Source organism: Amblyomma mixtum, chromosome 1 (genome assembly GCF_055824585.1).
Source record: "Amblyomma mixtum isolate Tamu chromosome 1, ASM5582458v1, whole genome shotgun sequence".
NCBI lineage: Eukaryota > Metazoa > Arthropoda > Arachnida > Ixodida > Ixodidae > Amblyomma > Amblyomma mixtum.
The window spans coordinates 21,636,943-21,661,922 of record NC_143012.1 but is presented as its reverse complement, the minus strand read 5'-3'; the positions used below and the strand labels follow the sequence as shown (position 1 = coordinate 21,661,922).

Sequence of the window (24,980 nt, the reverse complement as noted above, 5' to 3'; positions counted from 1 at the left end):
ATTACGCGTCCGGTGCTCTACCTCTGAGCTACGGCGACGGCTGTCAAACCTTCTGCTTTCGGGGGTATTTATGTTTTACAAGTAACCTAACCTTGAGAGTGTTCATCAGCGCCACCCACGTTCGGGCGCAGGCTCTTTTTGTTGGCTCCATGGCTCTCTCTCTGTATATATCTGTAATCGCCTTCTATATATATTCATATTTCTACCCGTTACATGGACTATGGCCGTAACAATATATATATATATATATATATATATATATATATTGTTACGGCCATAGTCCATGTAACGGGTAGAAATATGCATATATATAGAAGGCGATTACAGATATATACAGAGAGAGAGCCATGGAGCCAACAAAAAGAGCCTGCGCCCGAACACACACCGTCCCCCTCGTCCCCACCCACAAGCACCTTAATCCTTTTCTAAGTCTATGGCCGTAACAATACACGTGGGGCTTAGCATCCCGAAACGACGCAAGAGCTTACGACGGAGGTCGTTGTCGAGGGCTCCGGATGAATTTAAACCACCTAAGTGTTATTTAACATGCGCTTTCATCGGACAACACGCGGGCGCTATTGTTTCGCCTCAATCGAAATGTGGTCGATAACAACAATTACGTTAGGAATGGCTGTTTTATCTACGTTCTTAGCGTTCACTCATCGAAGCTTTGCCTCTCCCCACCCCCCCACCCCCAAAAAAAAAACTGTCAGAATCAAAATCAGTTTATTTAAACGAACAAACACTACATACACATATTTGTTAAATACAAGAGGAGGTTCAAAAGCCAAAGGCTGCACACGGGACCTCCTGTTACAAACTTACAAAAAATCCCTATGTACAAACAACAGCGGATAAAATTGAAACAGATTACAAAAATCATTAGTAAACCACGTGAAAAAGCAATGAAGTGCAACTGTAAACGAGACATGAGTAGGGTAAATGTACATAAATGCATCAATAGAGGAGAACGATTCAAGGGAGTGCTTCATATGCTCTGTGGAAAAAAAATTATTTCGATAGAAGAAAACTACGGAAAATACACCTGAAAACATGAATGTTAGATGATTGCTTTATACTAAATGTTAATGTATTAAACAAAAATGAGGCAGAGAAGTTTACTGTGAGTTTACCGTAGTTAGTTCAAGGCTTCGGCAGTAAGAAATTGTGTTGGCATGAAGAGCGAGTGAGACTTCGTCCAGGGAACTGGATACTATTAATTAATGGAATGGGAAGTGATCCTTTCGTGAACCTAAAGATGAGAATTCAAAGAGAATAATGAACCATGGATGAGACGCCTAGGAATTTATGAGCTGTAGTAAGGATGCATCAATGCATAAATAGTTATTGAAGGTAATAAAGCATGTGGCTTGATTCTGTATGTATTGCAACGGGGATGTGTGTTCTGTAGGTGTTTCCCCAAGAAGAAATACAATAGTGCAGCGAATCTTTGTAGCGTTTGTTTGTTGTGTTTATTTGTTCATGCTTCAAGGCTGCCGGCACGCCGCTTTATTGCTTCGTTTGTGACGCAAGACGCGCCTAGAATTATCTCGATTTATCGCATCTAGGCGCAGCCGATTCTACTTTGTGCCAGAATGTTCTAGTAACTTCCCAAGCGTTATCTCGAATGTTCGCTATCAGCTTTAAAAAAGCGCACGGCCGACAGCGGCGGTCATTCTGTTCGACGACCGCCGAGCACGCTTGTTGCTACGCTGCCGCCGAGTGATTCAGTTCTTTGCGTGCGCAAGTCAGCCCGAATATAAAGAGTTTCGTTTCGAAGACATTCTCGCTGTGTTCCTGTTCGCCGGACTGCAGTCACCACTACGTGACAATAGTTAATATGGCTCTGGATTAAAGCATAGTAGAGTGAAATGAGCGTTTGTAAATTAAAGTAATTTAGTAGATTTATAAGTGCCCTTATACCATATGCTGTTTTATTTGTTAGACTGTTTATGTGCATATGGAATTTTATTTGCCAGTCAAGTTCTACTCCAAGAAACATTGCATGATCAGTAGCAGTGGGTATGTGAGAGGCAAGGGAAACATGTGGAGATCCAGGAATAGTCTTATGGGGAGATGAAAAGATGCCAAAGCTAGATTCAGAGGAATTAATACTCAGCAAGTTGTTTCGACACCAGGTTGCTAAGTTTGCAGCATCAGTATTCAGTTTATGTATTGCCACGTATCTTTCTAGCGCCCGTTCGTTCGCGCAAGGCCGCAGAAAAGGGGTGTTACCATTTTTGTTCGTGACGCGAGAAGCGACCGGTCTAATCTCGATTGTTCGCAGCCATGAACAGCTGCATCTATGTGTTTCCAGAGTACTCTAGATGATCTCGACCTGTTATCTCGAAGTTTCCTTGCCGGCTTTGAATTGAACGATGCCGTGAGCAGCGGGCATTCGTAGTTCGACGACTGACGAGCACGTTTGTTGCTTACGCCGACGCCGAGTGATTCAGTTCTTTTGCGGGCGCAAGTCAGCCCAAATAAAGAGCTTCGTTTCCAAGTCCTGTTGGTGTCCTACTGACCGCTGGACTGCCGTCACTACAACGTGACATCTGGTGGAGGTGCTGGGTAGCCTCCCATGTTCCGGACACCCCCTACAAGTCGTGACGCCAGCCCTGTGAGTCATTTACCGCAGGACTTCAGTCCAGTCCACCGCGCAAGCCGACGTCTGCTAGGAGACGCACCTGAGTTCTGGATTCTGCGGACCCTACCCGGAAGCGAAAGCCATTAGCAACGTCCACCATGAGCTTGCCCCAGACGACGACTCCAATCATTCTTCACCATGCCTCGGGTGCCACCAACCTTCGACGCTTCGCCTGGCGCCGACCCCGAAGAATGGCTGGAACAGTTCGACCGTGTGGCTATCTTCAACAACTGGGATGATGCTACGAAACTTAGGTACGTCTTTTTCGCCTTGGAGGGACCAGCAAGAATCTGGTTTGAGAATGAGGAAGCCAGCCTCACGAACTGGGAAACCTTCAAGGAGCAGCTTCTGAAGATCTTCACGAACGTCGTGCGAAAGGAGAGAGCCCAGCAGCTGCTACAGTCTCGCATACAACATCCAAACGAGACCGTTGCAGTGTACACTGAGGAGATGAAGCGTCTCTTCCGGCGTGCCGACTCGAGCATGAAGGAAGATGAAAAGGTCAAGCTGCTTATGCGAGGAGTTAAAGAGCAGCTCTTTGCGGGCCTCGTACGGAACCCACCGAAAACCGTCGCGGAATTCGTCGAAGAGGCATCCACCATGGAAAAAACTCTTGATGCCAGAGCCCGCCAGTATGACCGCCAGAAGCGCTTTTTGTCAGCAAGCTGCATGGACACCGCTAACAACGATAACCTGCGGGAGGTTATACGTGAAATTGTGCGAGAAGAGCTCCGACGATTGCTGCCAACAGGAACGCAGCCGCAGCTCACTTCGCTCACCGACGTCATCCGGGACGAGGTACAACAGGCCTTGGGTGTGACACCGACCACCACGCAGCCTCTGGAACCTCCAGCCATGACTTACGCCGCAGCAGTGCGCCGTCCTGCACCTCGACGACGTGACCCAAGCCCCCATCGCCCTCAGCTGCCTCAGCCAGCTGCGTTGGACCGCCGCCCTCTCGCCCCAACCCGCCCGTCCTACGAGCGTCGCACACAGCCGAGGAAATGCGACGAGTGGAGAACTCCCGAGCAGCGCCGCCCACTATGCTTCCACTGTGGCGAAGCCGGTCACGTCCTCCGGCACTGCCCATACAGGAGAATGGGCATCCGAGGGTTCTCTTACGACGCCCCACGACCCCGTCCCGGCCAGCGACCAGCCGAAATCGAAGAGTTTTTCCGTCGGGAAGAATACTCAGTGCCTAGCCGCCTATTGTTGCGACCTTCCTGCGCGACGGTCAAGGACGGGCTCACCCTACCGCCCATTAGTGTTCCTTTTTTTGTGTGTGCCATCTCCCACTTGTCGTTTTCCGCCACATGTCCTTCTGGCCCGGCGAGCGCCTGGGGGGGCGTTTGGAGGCTCGCGCTCTGGTCTTCCGAAGTAATCAGTTAGGAGCCGTGCCGGCTCTCCCAAAGCGGAAGCTCTTTGTGTGAGCGCGGGCGCCGATGCCCCCCAAAGGTGCCGCGGTTGCAAGGGGCTTTGGACAGCGTGGGGAGAGCGAGAGCCAGTTGTACTCCGGACGCCGAACGACGAGCAGCTAGCTTCGCTGACTGCTCGAGCGTTCCGGGAGATGTGTAGTTGCTTGCTATTGATTCTTTGTATTTAACATGTAAATAAATTCACCGAGTTAAGTTTCAACGACTGGATCAAGCCTGATCATTCATGATTAGGCTAACGAATAGCGGCAGCTACGCATAGTTACAACACCTATCACGTTCCCCGTCGCCGTCGTCACCGCGCTTTGTATCTCCTAGCCGAGGCTACGCAGTGCGTGGACGCTACCCCAGCCCCCGAAGGTTAAAGTGAATAAAGCAGCCTCTGGAGGTGAGGTTGCTTCAGAGCGCAAGAACTAAGATCGTCCATCGACGAAAACACAAGACTATGCCTCAACTATGACGAGAACTACGACGACCCCTACGACGACGACGACCCTTACGACGACGACGACGACACGGCCAGACATCAATCTTTTACCGCTGCCCTTAAACCTTATTACGAGCGCTAAAGGACTCGAAGTTTGCATTCTCCGTGTTTATTTTCATTTTAAAGCATCGAGACGATGCTTCTTTGAGAGGGGGTAGTATCTTTCTAGCGTCCGTTCGTTCGCGCAAGTCCGCAGAAAAGGGGTGTTATCATTTTTGTTCGTGACGCGAGAAGCGACCGGTCTAATCTCGATTGTTCGCAGCCATGAACAGCTGCATCTACGTGTTTCCAGATTACTCTAGATGATCTCGACCTGTTATCTCGAAGTTTCCTTGCCGGCTTTAAATTGAACGATGCCGTGAGCAGCGGGCATTCGTAGTTCGACGAGTGAAGAGCACGTTTGTTGCTTACGCTGACGCCGAGTGATTCAGTTCTTTTGCGGGCGCAAGTCAGCCCAAATAAAGAGCTTCGTTTCCAAGTCTTGTTGGTGTCCTACTGACCGCTGGACTGCCGTCACTACAACGTGACAGTATTAAGGAATCTATTGACTTGTCAGATGCTAGTATGGTAGTATCATCGGCATATAATATACATTCAGAAGTGGTAAGGCAAGATGGCAGATCATTAATGTATATTAGGAAAAGAAGTGGTCAAAGGATGGAACCCTGAGGAACGCCAACGCAAACAGCTAATATTTTGGAGAGTGCTAAAAAAACGGAAATATTCTAATTTAATGCAGAACACTTCAATATAGTGTGCCTCTAGGTCTGAGTATAGCTTTACCATAGTGAAGTAATTTAATTACTCATTTAGGTTTTATTGCAAACCCGAAGGAACCGCCTTGTCGTACGCACGATCTGCTCTTAACTTGATAATTTACTGAACTGAACTAAACATGTTTTCGCATATTCATTCAGTTTGAGCAGCCGAACATCGGTACGACAAATGAAGGAGATGGCATCAGAACAAAGCTGAACACAAGCAACAGCGCTGCGTCACCCTTTCCCTTTCTCCTGCTCAACTGTTAACCTTTAAGGGGCTAAACTCTGCCACGGCCGGTCTCGACGCGCGCGCTTTCTCGCTCTCTCCTTACGGCCTGAGCAGGCGCCGAGAGGACAAAAGCATTTTTTTCTGCTCTGCCCCACCGCTTATGTCAGCGAGAGGGCGCTGCGAGCCGACCCTTCCTGCGGCTGCGCCAGAGCCAGTTTTAAGCAGTCGGCACGCACGAGTCCATTTTTTCACGTGTTGGTTTTGTCGCTGTGTTTAGCTCGTGAACGAAAGGTTTGCCATGTGCCTCATGCTTCGTGCGTCTTGCTGGCAGGGTCACGTTTCTCAGCAAGTTTTCTGCATCGGACTTTTCACGGGTATTCGTCTCAGAAACTTGTGGAGTGAAGCTGCGCATATGGTGTACTGCTGTGTCGCTGTACTTAAACGCGTGTACGAAAGGTTTGCCACTTGATGTCATTTCTGCGCCTGCCTCATGCTTCGCGCGCCTTGCTAGCGTGCAATTGTGACGACGAACAACACTAGCAGTCCTCTGTACAGCCTTCGGCGTACTCAAGAGAATTGTGAAGTTCACTATCCAAAGCCGGAGTTTCTAGCTCTCCTGGAAATTATTTCGGCGTTTTTTGTTTTTGTTTTGAAAAGGCAGCCAAATTTCTCCCACGATCAAAAATTTCTCGAAGCCTTGTAAGTAATCGTTGAACCACATCTAGAAGATTCACCCTTCCTATGCTGCCCGGAAGGGGTTGACAGAAGCCACACCAAATGCTTAGTACACCTCATTTCTGAGAAGTTTCTCCGAATTCTTCTCGTCAACTACACAAAGAACTTGACAAATCAAAATGACAAGCCATCTCGTTTCATCCACAAGTCAACTCGAAAGCATTTAAGGCTCCAACTGCCATCCCTTGAACTGTGAACCGCACGACAATGTTGTATACTTCATTACAAGCAGTGCCTGTTGTTCTTTTCAGTTCTTTTAAATATGTGAAACGATATCGGAGTTCCAAAGAGGAAGGGATCTTTCTGATCTGGTGTGTTTCGCGCAGTGAGAACAGATGGCACAGATACTTCGCATTTTTTCAAACGGAAAGTGCTATTATTTTCTTCATGCATTTCCAAGTATCGACAGAGACTGTGCCAGCTCTGAAGATGAAAATAAATGTATTCCTAACCGTGGCTTCGCTCTGTGATATCTTGCCTCACTTTTATTCCTGTTAGTCGCAAATGATACAGCCCTATTCGCTAATACAATGCGCCATCATTGCATGCCGACTTCAATGTTTTGAGATCCATCTACTAGTTCCCTGCTTTGCGTGCCCATAGCAGTGGTTGCATAAGATATGGTTGTCAAGTTCTTGTTCAATGCTCGGAGCAGCCGTTCAGCAATATGTGCAAAGTAACCGAACCAGCGCCCGCCCAGGCTACGTCAAGTGTACATTTCAGCGGCTCCCTTCGAGCTGAGAGGGTAGGCTCGCAGCGCCCCCGGAGAGTCGCGGCGATAGGTAGCAACTGCCCCTCATGCACAGGCCGTACGAAAGAGCGCGCGCGTCGAGACCGGCCGTGACTCTGCGTACTAACAGTAAGTGCATGGTGCATAGCATAGCGGCCGCGTCCTTCACAAGTGCAAGTACTGGCGCTTCATGGGCGTTGCGTAGAAAAAGGCACCACGTGACACTGCCCCGCCCAGTAGGTAACCGGTACAGTGTGGTTCGGCTCACCTTATCACTTGAGTGTGATGCTCTGTTTTGCTTTGTTACGCGTGAACATTTTCCTCTGTCACGTAGAGAGTTTTGTTATCAGCCCTTGTGACGGAAAGGGGCGTTTATAGCAAATTTTTGCTTACTGCGAAATCAACGGTAGCCAACGATGCTGGTAAGCTTAATTATCTTGTAGGTTGCAACGTTCGGTGCAGTTTGTGGGTGATCATTCAACGAAGCAAAAACAGAAAGGGCCTGTGGTTTCGTTGGAAGTGCCTAAAAATTAATCGCATTAAAAATTCATTCCGGGCATTTTTGTTATCAGCTCTTTATCTCTTGATTTTGCACATTCACCGTCATTTTTGAAAAATCAAGCCCAAGTTTGGAGTAAATTTTTAATTTCTGTTTTCGGGATTGCGTGCCGCTTTCTAGCCTCTCATCGAAAGAAGTGCACAAGTCACCTTTGTTACCATCTGTCGTAAGAACATGTGTTAATATTATTTACCTTATTAGGAAACAAAGTGAGGCTAAGGAACAAAAATAAGGAGAAAGAACTGGTTGGAAAATATTTATGACTACTTTTCGTTATGACCTGGACAGATAGCGCCCTAGGATGCATGTACTGCCGAAAACTTACATTCGGCCGACACGTGTTTTTGTATCAAAGAAAGCGCGCTTGAAGCCCGCCAGAATTTCGCTATTGTTCCTGATTCGTGCCTCCTGTTTAGCATGCGCACAATCCATCGTTAAGCCATACGAACTTTTTTTTCCCGAACGAAAAATAAAAGTGAGAACGCTCAAGGACAGTTACCCTCCATTATCATCCCTCGCGCACAAAGCCGATACATACGCCCCACTTAAGTCAGTAAACTGTTTCGCACTGGAACTACAGAATCCCTCCTTTACAGTAACTTCATTAAATAGTCCACAGACAGTGTAAGACAATCTCTGACTGTTATATATAATTTTTTTGAGCACTGGTTTTAAATCCCTCAAATTTTGAACAAGGTAGATCATGTGTGCCCCGCGCCCCTTTAGTACGGACATTATGATTATTGTCGTATATAAATAGCCAGGAAGGCAGCGGCTACGTACCGGATGAAGCCGGCGGATATGGCGTAGTCCACCACGTGGTTCCGAGCCAACTTCCGCTTTCGCAGCCATCTCTCCTCGGGGACGATGTACACGTGCAAGTCGACCAGCTGGAAAAGGGGAAAAGGGAGAAGAGAAAGGAAACATAGGAAAAAAAATTCTCGACAAACATTCTCTCAGAACTCTACCTGAGGCCCTTGAGTTAAGGGATAACAAAGATAACGTGAATGAATCTACAGAAGAAGTTTGGGAAAAGCGATTGGTAAATTCGTGGCTTAAAAACAATGCTTTGCATATAAGTTCAGGGTTTAAAATTGTTTTAAACAAAAGTGGAGATCCTAAAGACAATGCCGTTAAGTTTTAGAGATCGTTTCAAGAAATAACAGAAAAAAAAAGGCAAGCATAGTGGCAACTGCCGGCACGTTGTCTGCTCTTCCGCAAGCCTATATAAAGCAGAACATAAAGATGCCTTGAAAAGCCGCTAGGTCTCAAAAAAACTTGAGCGCGTTTTCGCTTACCTATCCAGAGGTGTTCGTTAGAAAGACAAACAATGAAATTTTCCCGAGAAATATCGAGATGAAAAACCATTTTGTGGTCTAAAACACGCATAATGACCTGGCCAATGTGGGTCAAGGACTCGTAACATATGAACCTATCTAGCCGGTTGTAGCCATTCATTTTCCACCCGTGTTTCTTTTTCATTCTCTTGTTTTCTTTCCTGTCAATGCTGGTCTTCTCCGACAGAGAGCGCTACACAGCCCTATCTGTGGTCAGTGGTATGTACGCATACGGTAGGTAATGGATAATCCCTTTAGGTAAAGGATGGGATACCAAAAGCAAGCAAACGCAGCAGAGGGCACAGAGAGTTAAGTGGGCGGACGAGGTTATGAAGTTTCTGCGAATAAGGTAGCCGTAGCTGGCATAGGATAGGTTTGTTTGGTTTGGTTTATGGTGTTTAACGTCCCAAAGCGCTCAGACTACAAGGTACGCCGTAGTGAAGGGCTTCAGATAATTTCGACCACCTGGGGTTCTTTATCGTGCACTGGCATCGCACAGAACACGGACCTCTGGAATTTCGCTTCCATCGGAATGCGACTGCCACGGCCAGGATCGGACCCGCGTCTTTCGGGTGAGCAGCCGAGACTGAGAATATGGTTATTTGGAAGGATATGGGGAGGGCTTTGTCCTGCAGTGGTCGTAGGTAGGTTAATAATGATGATAATTCAACAACATGGAGAGAGCTGGCACCTTCCAGCATGACTGACTGTTATTTAAGGAGTTTTTCGCTTGTTAGGCACACAGAAATAAGAAAGATGAACATGATGCGTTTCGTATTCTTATTTAAGACCTAAGTATACTAGAAAAGATTTATTTCTTCGTTATAAGCATGGAGTTTCAAGCCGGCAAAAACTTGCAGAGGTAACCTTTAACGTATCATTTACATGTGCTCAAACATAGCGAAGTGTGCTTTTCTAATCCCACGAGTCCCTTTGTTATATCAAGTTCAAAAACCTTCTGGTAAGCATGCAAAGTAACATTCGATCCCCATCAGAGTGCCTGAAAGACGAGGGGTGCCCAAGACTAGAAGCGCCGACTCGAAATCGATTCCGGGGAATGAATTAAATGTTACGCTCGCCCTCCGATCGTTAGGCCACCCAGAAACGCTGCGTCGTCGGGGCTCCGCCGACCATTAATATTTGCGCAGATGTGATTCAGAAGCTATTCGAAGTTCCGAGGCTTCGCGTGACTACGGTACATTTCTGCGTCCTTGTCATGAGGCTGCCGGCTTGCTTCGCATTGTCAGGTGCCGCATAATACTTGAAATTCGCTACGGGTTTTAGGCAAGCATGAACCTATACTAGTGATTTGGAAAGAAACCAGGCAGTTAAGTTCTGGTAATGTCAAGGGCTAATGGCTATTTGCATGCAGAAGCAACATTGAGAAGAATGTAGCCCGCCCTTGTGCTGGGATACGGAATGATTTCGACGACCTGAGGTTCTTCAACTTCCGGCATAATCTCAGCTAATAGGCTGTTTAACATTTCGCCTGTATCACAGAGTAGCCTCACCGGACGCAATCGACCCTAAGAGTCCATGCTCACTGGCAGAACACCATAAACACAGAGCAAGTCTCATAATATTAGAGGCAACTTTCTTTAATTGAAACTTCTCTGTATGCTTTGAACTTGCGATGGTTCACTACATTTCCTCGGTACAAGCAGCGACTTTCCTAAACACGAGTTTTTTATGTTCCAGTTGAGAGCCCGATATCACGAAGTCAGCACGGACAGCTAAAACTTCCGCAAAGTCGAGAACCGCAACTACAAATTAATTTAGTGCCAGAAAAACCGCATTGTTCTGCCGTACGTGTTCATTATACAAGCAAAAGTGTTGTGCAGTTCTCGTCACTCGGAACTGGAATCTTGTCATCTGCATAATCTAAGAAATTGTCTCACAAGGTGGCAGGCAGTCACAACTGCACTATGGCTGCCAGCATGCAGTCGCGGGTGGCGTCTGGGTCATTATCTTTTCACACCTCTTCCTAGCCGGCAACCAGCCTCACGATGTTCCAGTCTTGAGTCAGTTGTCTCGCTCCCTCCGCAGCTGCGGTGACATCAGCACAAATGCACTCGTCAGACTTTGTAAACCAGAAACAGAGATAGTTTGTTTAGCTGGAGCAATTAGTACCCGCGAAGAACGGCTAGTTCTCAGGAAGCCTACCTATGGCTGGCATCCATTTGCAGTTAGTCTCCAAAGGAGGAATGATTGCTCTTTTAGGGACTACTGGTGGTGACAACGCAGTTATCTCACACGTCTTAAAGGGACACTCAAAACACCTGCATCCCGTTTTTCTTGACAGCAAAAATCGGTTTTATCTCTCTTTCTGGCAATTTCAATGTTGATTGGGGAACAAAAAGGCATTTATTGCTGAGGAAATCTGAAATTGAAAAAATTTATACCGAAAATTAATTCTATCATGTGTTCGCATTGCGATAGCTGCAGCAGCAGCTACGGTTTTTACAGGAAATGACAACAGTTCCCACCAGCCAGTGGGAATGTTCCCGTCTGGTTACCATTCCCTACAGCCAATGGGAATGAACTGGTCTGGTTACGTTACTGCGCTCAAGCCAATGGGTAAATTTTGTGACAATGTTCATCCCGACCCCAGGGGGCTTGTAATGGTCAGGCGATCACACAATGTGATGTTGCATTTCTCTGCATTCAGTATGATTTTTATTTTATTTTTAAATTTTGTTCTAAGCATTATCACCAGCCTGACTGCGCCCACTGCAGGGCAAAGGCCTCTACCATGTCTCTCCAATTGACCCTGTCCTTCACCAGCTGCGGCCACCCTGTCACATCCGAAGACGACGAAGGTAGCGCGAGGCGCATGAAGGGGGCCCTCCGCACGGTGTTAACTGCTTACCGAAGGCCATCGTGGTCGAGCTGCCTACCTGAGCTTTCCGTCAAAAATACACTCAGGAAACACGTACTGGAGAAAAGCCCTGCCTATATCTAGTCCGATTAGTGTCCCCTCAAACGACCTTCTCCTCAGCAGGTGGCGGCAAGCGGAGTAGGCATGCACACGGTTTTTCAACATGCTGCGTTCACCAACACCGCGCACCAAGAGCGAACCTAACGAAGTGGAAGTGCGATGTCACATGACGCTTGGTCCGCGGTGGTCCGTGGGCGAATGTTAAGTTGTGTGAATCCAGCTTAAATATCAGACGCCGGCACGATAATTATGAAAAACTCTCTGGGGTTCGTGACTCCTGGTCTGGCCGCCGCCCTCTGTACAAAGCACCGTTGGCCTCCCCGATTGCTCTCTCATCAGTTTGTGCGCAAGCTGGGGGGGGGGGGTTCTGTGTGGACAGGCCGTGGTGCCTCAGATGGACATATACAGGTCTGAGTCCGCCCTTCTGTCGTTGGGCCCACATGCATCGAGCATGCGGAAGTATCAAACTTCTGTTCCCTGCCGCTTATTAAAGTTCGTAATGCCGCTCCACATTGACAATAACCGTTTCCGGCCCTGCCCCAACTAACGTGCAGATGCAAAAAGAAATCTTTTTTCGACCCTACGGCAGAAATGTGTGTCTTCCCGCCCAGCCGAGACGTTTGTGAAAGTCTAGGAAATAAACCGGCCTCGCTAGTTCGGCAAAACACTCAAAAAAAAGGCCTCTCATCGCTTTGTTGAAAAGACGCACGGTTGAAAACTTCCAGGGTGGCGTTCAAGGTACCTTTCACACTGCGAGAAGTGTAATGTTTGTTTGGGTCTGACCAAATAAAGGACGCTGCTTTACATTTTAATGCGTTAGCATTACAACTCCCGTGTCCAAAAAAATCCGTCCCTCCGTCCGTTCGTCTTAAGCTTCTGTTGACAGGTAGCAAAGTGGAGAGAGAGAGAGAGAGAGAGAGAGAGAGAGCAATCTCTCTCTCCCCTTTGAGAAGAGATGAGAGAGAGCGACCAGTGGCAGTTGGAAGAGAGTGAGGAGGACGTGTCACGCGGCAATCCACAGACTGGGTCACGCCATCCGCCCTCATGGTTTCAACTCGTTAGTGCAAGCGGCTGTTGCATACGGTGGGAACACTAATGCTGATGCATACTCTGCTGCACCATTGCAATGATCGTCTGTACTTTCCAGTAACATGATGTACGTTTGATCTCGACTGTGGTGGCAGTTTCATCAGTAAAAGCCCGACCACACATACCGGTGATTTCATTCTCGAGATTAAGAATTTGATTTTCTGCTGTTTTGATATAAAATATTACATCACACGACACTGAAGAGCAATAGCTGTACAAAGAAATTACAGCTTAGCGATTGGTGTGTTTATGGAAGAGAAAAGGTGAAGACGCCCACTCTAGCGATATCTTTCGCGAGTTCATAGTAGAGTGAATATATATAGAGCTGTAGAAGTCACTTTTAATACCACCTGAGTCTTTCCGAATATTAAGCGTAGAAGGAGAGCAAATCTGCTGAAAATTATTATCCCCATTTTTGTGGGACCGATAAAGATCACCCTCATTAACAGCGGCTACAACTGAGTCAGATGAATTGAATAGCTCATCGAGCTGTTGCGTGTGCAATTTCAGAGTTTATGAAGGTAATCATGATCAGGAAAATTGCAAGGCATTCTGTGACGTTTAATCTGTTCTAAGTGTGCAGCTCTTTACCGAGATCTATGTTTTGTCTATGTAATCATTGAGTCTACATGCGTCACATTCTGAAATTCCAAGTCATGATTCGAGTCACAGCCGCATTTCCTTATGTGCTACTCGTACATTGGATTGGATTGGAAAACATTTATTTCGTCAATAAGAGCTTGGTGATCGGAGGGCCGTGTTAGGTGGCCGCTAGTCCGTGACTGTTGGCGACCTTGTTGGCCCACTCGGCGGCCCGGACTTGCGTCTTCGGGTCTGAGCTGGCCAGCACAGCCTCCCACCGCTCGAGAGAAGGGATTCGTACTAGCTCCGCCGGAGGCGGCTCTTCCCTACAATCCCATAAGATGTGGTCGTAAGCGGCGCGTTCGCCACAGCGGAAACACTGGGGTTCGTATTGCGAGGGGTACATGAGCGACAGTTGCGCGGGGTTGGTCAGGGAGCGCGTATGAAGCCGTCTCCACGTGGTTTCTTGTGCTTTGGACAGCGTTTTAGCCGGAGGGGGATAAACTCGCCTGCTCAAGGTGTAATGGTGGGTAATGTCATGAAAAGAGATCATGCCGTCTCTCGTAAACCCCAGATGAAGAGGCGAGCTCCCTGCCCGGTTGACGAAACCTCGGGCTTTATAGTGAGCTGCCTCGTTCCCCGGATTGTCCGAGTGGGACGGCACCCAAATTAGTTCGACCTGTCTGGGAGGTTGGGCTGCATTCTCAAGAATGCTGAGAGTGGTGGGTGCTATTTGGCCCCTCGCGAAATTGCGAACGGCGATTTTTCTTGATGCGAACAGTCTTCTGCAATGTTCTAACCTCGTCTGAATATCGACAATGCATGTTTCAATTCACATAAAAATAAAAAATCGAAGGTTATGAATAGAATCTGGTTGTCAAACGGGGCCATTCACAGGGATGGAAATACAGCAAGCACTATATTACTACGCCGCCGCGGTGGCTCAGCGGTTATGGTGCTCGGCTGCTGGCCCGAAAGACGCGGGTTCGATCCCGGCCGCGGCGGTTGAATTTCTTTGGGGGAGAAATTCCAGAGGCTCGTGTACTGTGCGATGTCAGTGCACGTTAAAGAACCCCAGGTGGTCGAAATTTTCGGAGCCCTCCACTACGGCGTCCCTCATAGCCTTAGTCGCTTTGGGTCGTTAAGCCCCATAAACCAACTATATTACTGGTATTCGAACCTCCACTTCTCCACTATCGCCACCGCTTTGAGGCCGCCGTTGACTTGTTGGCGTGTGGAAATTATCGATATGTGTGATGTCCTGCACTCGAATAGCTGGCCTCTTTCAAGGTAGAGCACCGGGGTGGCCAGGTATTGGAGAATTTCTTCAGATACGACTGATCAAATCAGTTAAACCTAGTTCTGTGTACAAAGCTAGGGCGGCGAACTTTGAGAGCCTTCTAGCAGGAGTTTAGTTAGCAGATAATGGTTTAGGCTCGAAAAGAAACCGACTCTAAAGTATGTAAACATGCCCATCACGATGTAACAAAGTAACAGTGCCTGATCCAACGTTTAGTGCAGTCCGCCAAGGTGAAGTATATTTGTAATATATCAGTAAATTAGCATTATTCGTTAGGTCCGGGTTCGAACCCCGGACCAAGACCAATTTTGAAGCGAAAAGCTTCACTACGCTAGTCAACACCACGCTTCGCGTGAGCCGGCGCATGTCGGAGCACGAGTGATGCTTTTTACAAAGCACGGGTGAGAGCGCTGTAATCGCGGCGCATTCTGGCGCATGGAGCGCGCTGTCACGTGGTATTTTTTTTTTTTAATTCCGCGGGCTTTGGTTTTTCTCGAATAAAAACGGCCACGCTAAGTCAATCTCGTTGGAAGTTCCTGGTTTGGGCAATATTTGTGGAGCTCCACAACTTTCCTATTGACGCCTGAACATTTGAAGCTATATTTAAAAAGTTAATTTATTTCTCTCGACTAATTCTTCAAATAGGAGGAGCGAAATAATTGGTACTGTAGCTTTAGATAAACCCTAACAACATCCATGCGATTTAAGTTCTGAAGACCACTTAGTTTTTTTATAAATCTTGGTCCAAGTCAGCTGGGACACCCGGTATAAGGCGCGCTTGCCCATAGAACAGGCGCACGCTGCCGCGCGCTATGCGTCATCGTTTGACGTTCGCCGCAAGCGCGTGTTTATCGCGGATCACCGCAGCTTTTCGCTTCGAGATATCCTTAGCTTCGAGATATCCAGGCTTATCCTTAGCTAAACCCCAGCCAAATTTTTTTCTTAAACTAAAAACTTTCTGTGAAAGCTGTATAGCTTTCCGATGTGGTCAATTTTTATTCCATCGCTATGCCTCTGCGAGTGCCAACATTTTTTCATCATCATAGACCATTTAAAGCACACTAGGACATCCACCTCGCCGAGTGATCGTTCATCTTCTCCCAGCGTACACTGCGCTGTACCTCGGCAACACTGATTTTAATGTGCGCTTATATTTTACAAGCTGGGACACGAGTCTATAGCTCCCTGGTGGGATTTAAGCCCATTATCAGCGCAAAGGTCACTTTGGAGCTTGCCTTTCACTACCGGCCGATATTCTCGCTGAATCAGCGCTATTGGATCACGTGATGTATAAAAAAAACAGAAGAGGTCGAGTTCTACTGGTGAAGGACCCATTCCGAAAAAATATCTGTATTGATAAACAGCTCGTACCGAAGTTTAAAAGCGAAATTAAAAGAAACAAAATTGATATCAGTGTCGCGAAGGACACGGCCAATCTTCCCCTGATCAAAAAAGCAAATCAGTATTGACAGGTGTGCCGATGTGGTCCGGCGTGACCTTGCTAGTGGCCTTGTGAGCGATGGCATCGGTGTTTCCAATTAGGCGGCCCTCCCCTCCTCCTCCTCCATTATACCTCCTCTCTCCACTTGCCCAATTCGCCGAACGTCCTCCGCAGTCGAACGGGGAACGCGGGCGAACTGTGCAATCATTAATGAACGGGGTGGGGAAAGCTGAAAGGCGACTGTCGGGTGATCGCGATTCTTGACAGGAGAAAGGAAAAAAAAAATAAAAGTGGAGGTGGACAGGATGACAGGACCGCAGTGGCGGAACGATATTCGAAGAAAAAAAGCGAAGTGTAGTAATCGTGGGGGCGGGTTTAGGACCCAGTTAAGCGCTGTTACGTGCGAGAAAAATGAACAAAAAAAAACAGAAAACAGCGTCCTCACTGTGCTTGAAGAGCGGGCAGAAAGTATGATAGAAAAACTAATATGAGCACTGACTATATTTGTTGAACAAAGAAAAGTGACTACACGGTAACCATTTAGGTTCAGTCAGAGGTGAGCGACAGTTTCGGGGGTCACAGTCGTTGATGGTTTCCATTACTAGTCGCGAGCATTCAACAACCCTTTAAATGTTGCATTCACGAAGCCGAAGGTTTTTCTAGTTAGGAAAATTGGTCTTATGTAAGGGAAGCTTTATGAATGCAACTCCAAGACTAGCGAAAAAAAAAAGCACTGGAATATTCTCATTTGCTAAAGTTGAAGTGAAAACGTATTCTTAATGAAAAAAAAAAGTGAAAATATATAGGGTAACTTACCAAATCAAAGTTTATTGAAACATACTGACGTTTCGGAAGCCTTAAGGCTTCAAGACAAAAGGCATGCGTTTATATCTTCGTCAAACTGCGTCGTAATGACCTTGCGTATTCAGGTGGCAGGTGCCCTTGCGTCCGAGGAAGCCGTAGGGCTTCCGAAACGTCCGTATATTTCATTAAACTTTGACTTGGGTAGTGACTTTATTTTTTTTTTTCGTTATGCCACCACCTGGCCAGACAATGTTTCGTCGAACTCTTGATGACCACATTTTTCCAAGCCCTTTCTTTATCAGAAAAGCAGTTCACTTAAGGATGCAACTTACGTAATTTAAGAATCAACAATAAACAGTGTTTTATTCGAGAACAGCAGGAAGTTGGTATACAATTATTTGAGCCGATATCCAGCGAGGGCATTCAAGTTATCCAGTACAAATATTACATGCAGATCAGTTTAGCAAGGAGAAACTCTTACTAACTCACTGGGATTTCAGATTATGTTGCCTGCACGCAAACATTTCGTCCATAGCCTGTTTGATTCAAATCAGTAGCAAGTTTGTCACTCTATAACATTATCTTCTCTTTCTTCACACAGATCGCCAGAGGGGCAAGGTTAACATTATCATTGCCTGCTTGCCTGTGCTGCGAACAGGTGTGCACACTAAGCTTACACACGTACTGGTACGGGCTAGTTGGTATTAACAACGTTAATAGGAGGTAACTATGGTCACGTAAAATTTTCAATGGCGTTAATCGATTTTGCTACCCATATGGGCAGTGAAACGAATCGTGAACAGCCGAGATAAATAACAAGTTTCAAAAAGTACATGAATTAAAAACATGAGGTGCTGCCATCTAGATACACGAAGACGAACCATTAACTGTTGGGGTCACACAGCTGAACACGGGCGACCAAGGGGACGGTACAGCTCCCAAGGGGGAAACACCGCCACCATTCCCGACACGTGTCCACGCTACGGGGACTAGCGTCGTGGGCGCTGCAGGCTCCTGTGCGACGATAGGTGTGCCCCAGTGACCCGAATACCGGCCGGGCGCTGGCTAGACTGCACACACGCGAAGTTTTCCTCAAGGCTTTCCGGGCCGCCCTTTCTTCCACCACCCTCGCCCTTCCCGTAATTTTTTTTCTCCCCAAGTGCCTACTACGTGAGAGAAAGAGGGTATTCTCTCACATCATCCGTGTTTTCCATATTGTTACTGGGGTTTTTTTTGTTTTTTGTTTTTGCTACGAAGCTCGACGCAAACTCACCACCAGCAAAAGCGTAAAAAAAGATGAAGATGATCGCAGGTAGAGAGATGAAATAGGCGTGGGCATGGCTTGCATGAATATGGAGGAGACGAAGCGAGTCATTAGGCTGACGAGCTGGCTTCGCCACGCCATCGGTCGGCCTTGCAGAGAAGCACTGTGGTCTGCGCGGTGTGCGTCACACTAATGCCTACTATTCGCTTTGCCATTTGCTTTATGCGAATGGGCTCCAGTGGGCTGACACGCGCGGAAAATTTCTTAATTGAACGGTAACTGCATCGCGAGAGAGGGAGAGAGAGGAGAAACGACGTGGTTTAAACCACGCCATGACCAAACACGAGCCTGTAGGGAATGGTTGACGCGTAACTATTCAATGAAATTGGTTTGCTGTATTTTCAGTCTTTCCGAAACTTTTTTTTGTACCATCCAAGTCTTCATTGACAAAAATTTCTTTAACAGTCTATAACTATCTATAGGCATTTGCCTCTAAAGTGTATATACCTAGTATAGACAAATATTATAGTCTATCGGCCATTGCAATTATACAGACAGTCTTTAGACAATTTATAGATTTATTATGGCCATACACTTCAAGTGGGATTGCCTGCAGATAGTCTATTGACAATGAATAGACAAAAGAAAACATCTATATTAAGGCAATAGAGTCTATAAAAGGTCTATAGACAGTCTACAGATAATTTTTACAACCGTTAGGCTGCGCTCACCTGCCAAAATTGCTGATGCTAATTGCAAGAAGAACAGAAGCAAAAATTAAATACATTAAGTGCAATCAACATTTCAATTGAGTTCTTGAATGTATTAGAGTTTGAGCTCAATAAAGGCAATAAGCTATGAAATAAATATATAAAATTGCAGCGCGTCCCAAGGAAGGCCATCAGAATTCTCTTTGGAAAATATAAAAGAGGTATTCAACGTCTTTACTAATGATTACGAATAAAATAAGTACACTAGAGTACAGCAGTAAAGCTATTCGCCTCCAGTTTTTACGTGGCATTCTAAATGGAAAAATTTGGCTTCAGCTGCCTCATTATGTAAAGCCTTTTAACACACGTAAAACACGACACAGGCACAAACTTTCCTTTACGCCAATATTTTCTAAAACAACATCCTACATGAATAGCTTTTTTTCGCTTACTATAAACGAATGGAATTCCATTCCTGTGGAGGTGTTACAATCGGAGAACTTTGCAGATGAGCTGGAAAATTCTTTTTCCGATAAACTAGCTAAAACATAATAAGCCTTCGCGATCCACTTTCTTGTTTTTATTTCAGATTCATTCATTGTGTGATGTTCTTGCACTTTGTGTTGTTTGGCATAGCAATTTTCATACATGTTTGTAATAGCATATGTGCGATTCTTATTTTTGTTTTGTTAGTCAATGTGCTAGTGCAAGAATTCATTTGTTTGAATAACACTGCTACAGCCTGCGCCCTATTCGTTAGTTTTATTGCTGTTTTTTTTTATTTTCATGCCTTGTATTGCATTGCCCCTCCTGCTTGGGCTTATTTTTGGCTGCAGTATAGATATGTAATGAATGTACTCCCATCTGAAATAACCTTAGGGTGATTGCGGTGTTTATATACAAATTAATATTAATAAATGTATCAAAACCCTTCGAGACAACCACTTGCGTCCTCTCTAGGAAAGTTACCAATAAAAACTAGAAACCCTTTTATGCTATCATGCAAAGCCTGCACTGTCAAAAAATCTCGTATCGTCTTCCCCCCTGACCACCATAACGATTGTACAAATGCAACCGTAATAGTGTCCAGCGTTGGTAATGGCCATTTCGTCATACTGCTTTTGGATATATTATCATAAATTATCGCAAGCATTCTCGAGACCAAGATGAAATATTTATACCTGGCTGCACATTGATCAGTCCTGTTTTCTTTGCCTTGTTAAGTGACTATTTTAATCACAAAGTCGCCCGGCGTATTGATCTGGCATGCTCGTCCTTATCAGCTTCTGAGCTGTTTTTTGTTTGTCTCGAAATAAATATCGTCGCAAACATAATACCATCTTACACCGCAGCTGGGCGACGTACCATCGAATCATTGTAAGGACCTCTTGTTGTCGCATGGCAAACTTTGAGGCGCTAATCTTTAGATCAAGGGCCCAATTTTCCAGCAACTGGCTATTTGCTGCTTCACGCAAGGACTCGGCGTTTTTTTCGAGGTCGACACGCATTGCCCAACGATCGAGAGCAAGGTCATTTCCAAAAAACTCGCGCCTTAGCGTGTACGTCATGCTATTTGCCGATATGTTTGTCGATTAGAAATATAAACGGGTTGAACATGCTAAACAGTCGCAGCACCACCAACGACAGGTTCAGGACTTAGATCGCCTACCAAACCTCTTTGAGGGCAAGGACAACGCTTCATGTAGGAATAACCAACGTCTGTCCTAGTTTCACCTTTGGACTTGTTTTCACAGTAGTGTTTAAAAATAAGGTGCAACATTCGCAAGATGAACAGAACGACGGGAAGAAACAAGACAGGTGGCGTTCTTTCTCTCTCTTTCTTTATTTACCCTTAATAGATCCTGCGCCTTTGCATTGAACTTCAACCAAAATCCAGCTCACCCAACTTTCCATTCCGGGTTATGCACAAACTTGAAAGGCAAATAACTGAAGACCGCCAGTCGGAAACACCCGCACCAAGTTTCTCCGTGTACGCTCATTCCGCACGTGTTCTCAATTCTCACTGAAGTTTTCCTTTCAAACCGACGGTGAAAACGGCTCAATGCCCGCAAAGTATTCACCGCGCAAACACAATTCGTGTTCGTCGCTCACCCACATAGGGCGTACTGGCAAACAAGCAAGCAGGCCCTAACGAGACATGAAGGCGGGAAAAAAAAAAAAAAGAGGTTACCGAGGGGTGTTACAAGAACAGTTCCCTCTTACCTGCTCAGAAGGCGGTCTGCTTGGAGGAGGCGCGGCGCTCCTGCGGTTTCTCTCTCGATCCTCCGAGGATTGATCCATGGCTTGTTGACACTGCGCCCAGAGCTTCACCTTGCACGCAACGTGCCCAGCGGTGACTGCGGCGATGACATCAGCAACAAAACCACCGCTTCGTCGGCGGCGACGGCAGGCAAGTCACGGTGACGCCGCCGAAAAGCCGACCGAACATCCTAAACTAATCATGCCGCCACCGCGCGCACACGGAGTTGGGCGAGGGGGGGGCTCACAGTTTGCCCCGGGAAAACACTGCGTTCTCTTTCTTCGACGGGTGGCGCGGCGCCCGCATGTTCTTGAGCACTGGCTGCCTGCCTGCGGCTCGACCGTCGGCCGGCCGATAGTCGCCAAGCCAAGATGAGCCAAGAACCGTACCGCGCGACGCCACGCAGATGGTCACGCAAACAAGCCAAGTATATATAGCAGCAGAAGACGTATGGCGCGAGCAGACGACAGTCGAAGCGTTGGTCGTTGGAAGAAGGGAGGCGTGGGGGGCCACTTGGTCGTCGCTACCTCTGTTTAAAGAAGGGCCTCGCAGCGATGTCGATGGGGGGAGCGAGCGAAGTGAGAGTTTCGAGTTTTGCGCGCGATGTACGGTCCCCGTGTTACTTCTTCCTCCCACCTCCTCCGCTCTTTCGCCCTCTCCCTTCTCGTGGCTGGTCGATGCGGCGGCAAACGGGCCGTTGTCCGGGAGACACGCGATAGTACGTGACTCTGCACGCGCTCGGTTGCCCAGTTCGAGAACGGAGCGATGAGCTCGAACTCTTGCGTCAGAGAGAGGGAGCGCGCGCGATTAGCACCTCCCGGAAAGCCGTGGGGGGAATTCCAAACTTTGCGTCGGGGGTTGCCGTTCGAAGAAAGCGGGCCATTCCATGCATTTACGTTAGTGTACCGTACCGTACTCTACGGCACCTTTTCCGTGGTGTCCCGTACCATACGGGACTGGGGCATCTGAAATTTTTCCTTCTTCAAGTAATTTTCTCAGCCTCTTTAAAAAATTAATAAAGCCTTCCTTTTGCAGTTTCTCTCTTTGCAGTTTCTGCGAACGAAGTCATGAGCTGATCAAGGCTTTTACTTTATCTAAAACAGCAGGTAAATCGTAAATTAGTGCATTGAAGACGAAGTATTCTTTGCACATGATAGCACCAAAATCGACAATGTGCTCATAAGGAAATCTGTGGAAATAAAACAAAAATTAACCACGATGTGAGCACTTTAGACAAGATTCTAAAAAAGCGCACGATTGACTCGAAACGTAGTGAAATCTCTCTCTAGAGACCTTAAGTGCATGGAAATAAATCACTTTTATAAAGAAAGCATTCCCACACCTAAAAATGGGTATATAAGATTACACTAATCTATTATAATAGATAATAAAGAAGAGCATACTTATCTACTATAAGAGTTAATAAATTCGAACATGCTTGAACACAGAATCGACTACGATGTAAAACATGAAAAACAGGAACGAATTGAGGAGGACGCCTCAATGATCACGACCGTGACTATTAATTACTAATCACTAAGCTGAGTTTATTGATATCAGGTGTTTCATTTATTTCGAAAGAAATGTTTCTGGAACATTTTCCTTTAAAATGCAACAATCCCCGCAGTTTAGAAATGAAAAACTACATATTGCTCATTCACCAGGAGCCCTTATCCTTTATGCCCACCTGCAACGTAAGCTGTCACAATAAACTATGCTTTGCAGCTAAAATAAATTAAAATTTAGAAGCAGCGCATGCCAATAGCGTGATGGGGAAGACTGTTTGGACGTGACAGTGCTTTGATGAGCGGCTTATTCACGCTTGTGGTCGACCTTATACCAACCACCGGAAGGGCACTGCATACCGCCATCACAAGGTCCAAAATCGCGGTGCACACCGACGTTATACTTGCACAGTTTACACTCCGCTGTAAATACGAGTGTACGTCCACTCCACTTCCCTGCATACCCCCTGCAGTTCCAAGAGCCTGCACAGAGCCAGTTCACGAGCCGCGCTGAAATAAAAGAGTAAAAGACGCTTGACTGATGTAATGAGCGCTCCCGCCGTTGGAGAGGAAGCGAGGCGGCGGCAACACACTGACCTCGGGCTCGCCTCAGGCCGCAAAAAGGTGGAGTTACGCGACAACGCCACCACCCTTTTTTCGACCCCCCCCCCCCCCCCTTGCGATCTCTTTTCATTGTTGTTTTTATTTTCTATCACCGCTTCTGCGGCTGCCCTACTTACATGCTACTGCTCCGTTTTGCCTTTCCGTCTTCCCCTATAGCGCATCGGCCGTATCTCTCTGCCATGGCATGACCGCTACCTAACGATCTACACTCCCTCGGCCAAGTTTCCCTTTCTTTCTCTCTTCTGTCTATCAACTGAAGAATGCTCTTTCTTCTTTTCTTCGCTAAACCAACCGTGCGCTCGCTTTCCGGTCACGAATTTGGAGCGCACGGAAGGGTCTGACCCGGTGTTTGACAAGCCGGGCTGAACCTGTTGAGAGCCCCTTCTGACCGAAGGCTCGGCGGCCTCGCTTTTCACGTCTCAACCGAAAGTTAACGAGTATCGCACTCATTACGTTAGGCTGCGTTCCAACTGCGGTCGCAACGTACTTATTACGCGCTAGTGTCTCACTTAGCGACGACTAAAATTTATAACCTCCAGTAGTCAACCGATACAGCGCCACTTGTTTGAAACGTTACGACGGTTCTCAAGATTAAAAACAGTTGGCACAGACGCTGAAAACATGCTGCACATAAGTGTATCGGCAGAGGTCAATTCACGGTCTCCTCCTCGCCGAAACTCATCTGTCGTCATTCGTTTCTGAAGCTTACGCGCCACTATAGTGATGCTTGGCTACTTTGCGTGCGATAAGTTGCATCACTTAACAATATCCTCCCCTCGCGCCAATGCGTCGAGTTGTTACCATTAGTAACAGGGTAATTAAGACTAACCGGAGAACCCACAGATAGAGAAAGGGTTAAGAGAAAGACGCTGAGCCGGGCTGCAATATTGCAGACTGGACGCCAAAAAGAACATTCGAAGAACGTCCGGGGCAGTGGAAGTCACAAGACAGTCAGCGTTCAGAGAAGACAATGTAATCATACGTACCCTGCACATCGCCGTGGTTTACATGGTAACTATAAGGTCACTATTGCTATGCCGAGTCGAGATTACCTCGCAGAATCACTTACGGCTGCGCACAACACTCCGGTTCCATTACAGTTGAAGCCTGAATAACCAAACGCACTGAATTTCGTGGAACGAAGAAAACCAGAGCGTGTAAAACGAATGCAACTGCTTGATCCTGTGGCAGCATTTAGATTGCACGTACTGCGCTAGAGCACTAACTGGCATCTCTAGTATAGGCTTTCTTGCACTATGCATATCTATGCAGAAAAGCCAGCTTTACAAAACAAAATCGATACTGCAGAAACGTTGCAATTCCTGACATATGCGTACGAGAGTAGTTTCCTTTCTTATTTTCATAGCAATGTATAAAAAAAAAGCTCATCTCAGTCTGAAATTTGCCGATTGGAGATCTTGTGCTCTGCGCATGCGCAATGGTGCTGTGCCCCAACTTAATATTTTGCCTCTCAGCTCGTCTCGTAGCTTTTTGAAAGCCAAATTTTGCTCCAAACAATCTTTCAATGAAACCTAAAAGGGTACG

General features: G+C 46.7%; 1 protein-coding gene across 1 annotated transcript in view; it reads right to left on the bottom strand.

Moving 5' to 3' along the window:
• Positions 1-21,860, bottom strand: part of LOC149365698 (uncharacterized) — a 154,189-nt gene extending 132,329 nt beyond the window's left edge. Inside the window, exons 1-2 of the mRNA XM_089545302.1 lie at positions 21,270-21,860; positions 8,365-8,471 (exon numbers count right to left, since the gene is read on the bottom strand). Coding sequence (XP_089401428.1) covers positions 8,365-8,471; positions 21,270-21,347 — 185 coding nt within the window. The 5' untranslated portion in view covers positions 21,348-21,860. The remainder of the gene's footprint in view (positions 1-8,364; positions 8,472-21,269) is intronic.
• Positions 21,861-24,980: the final 3,120 nt, after the last annotated feature.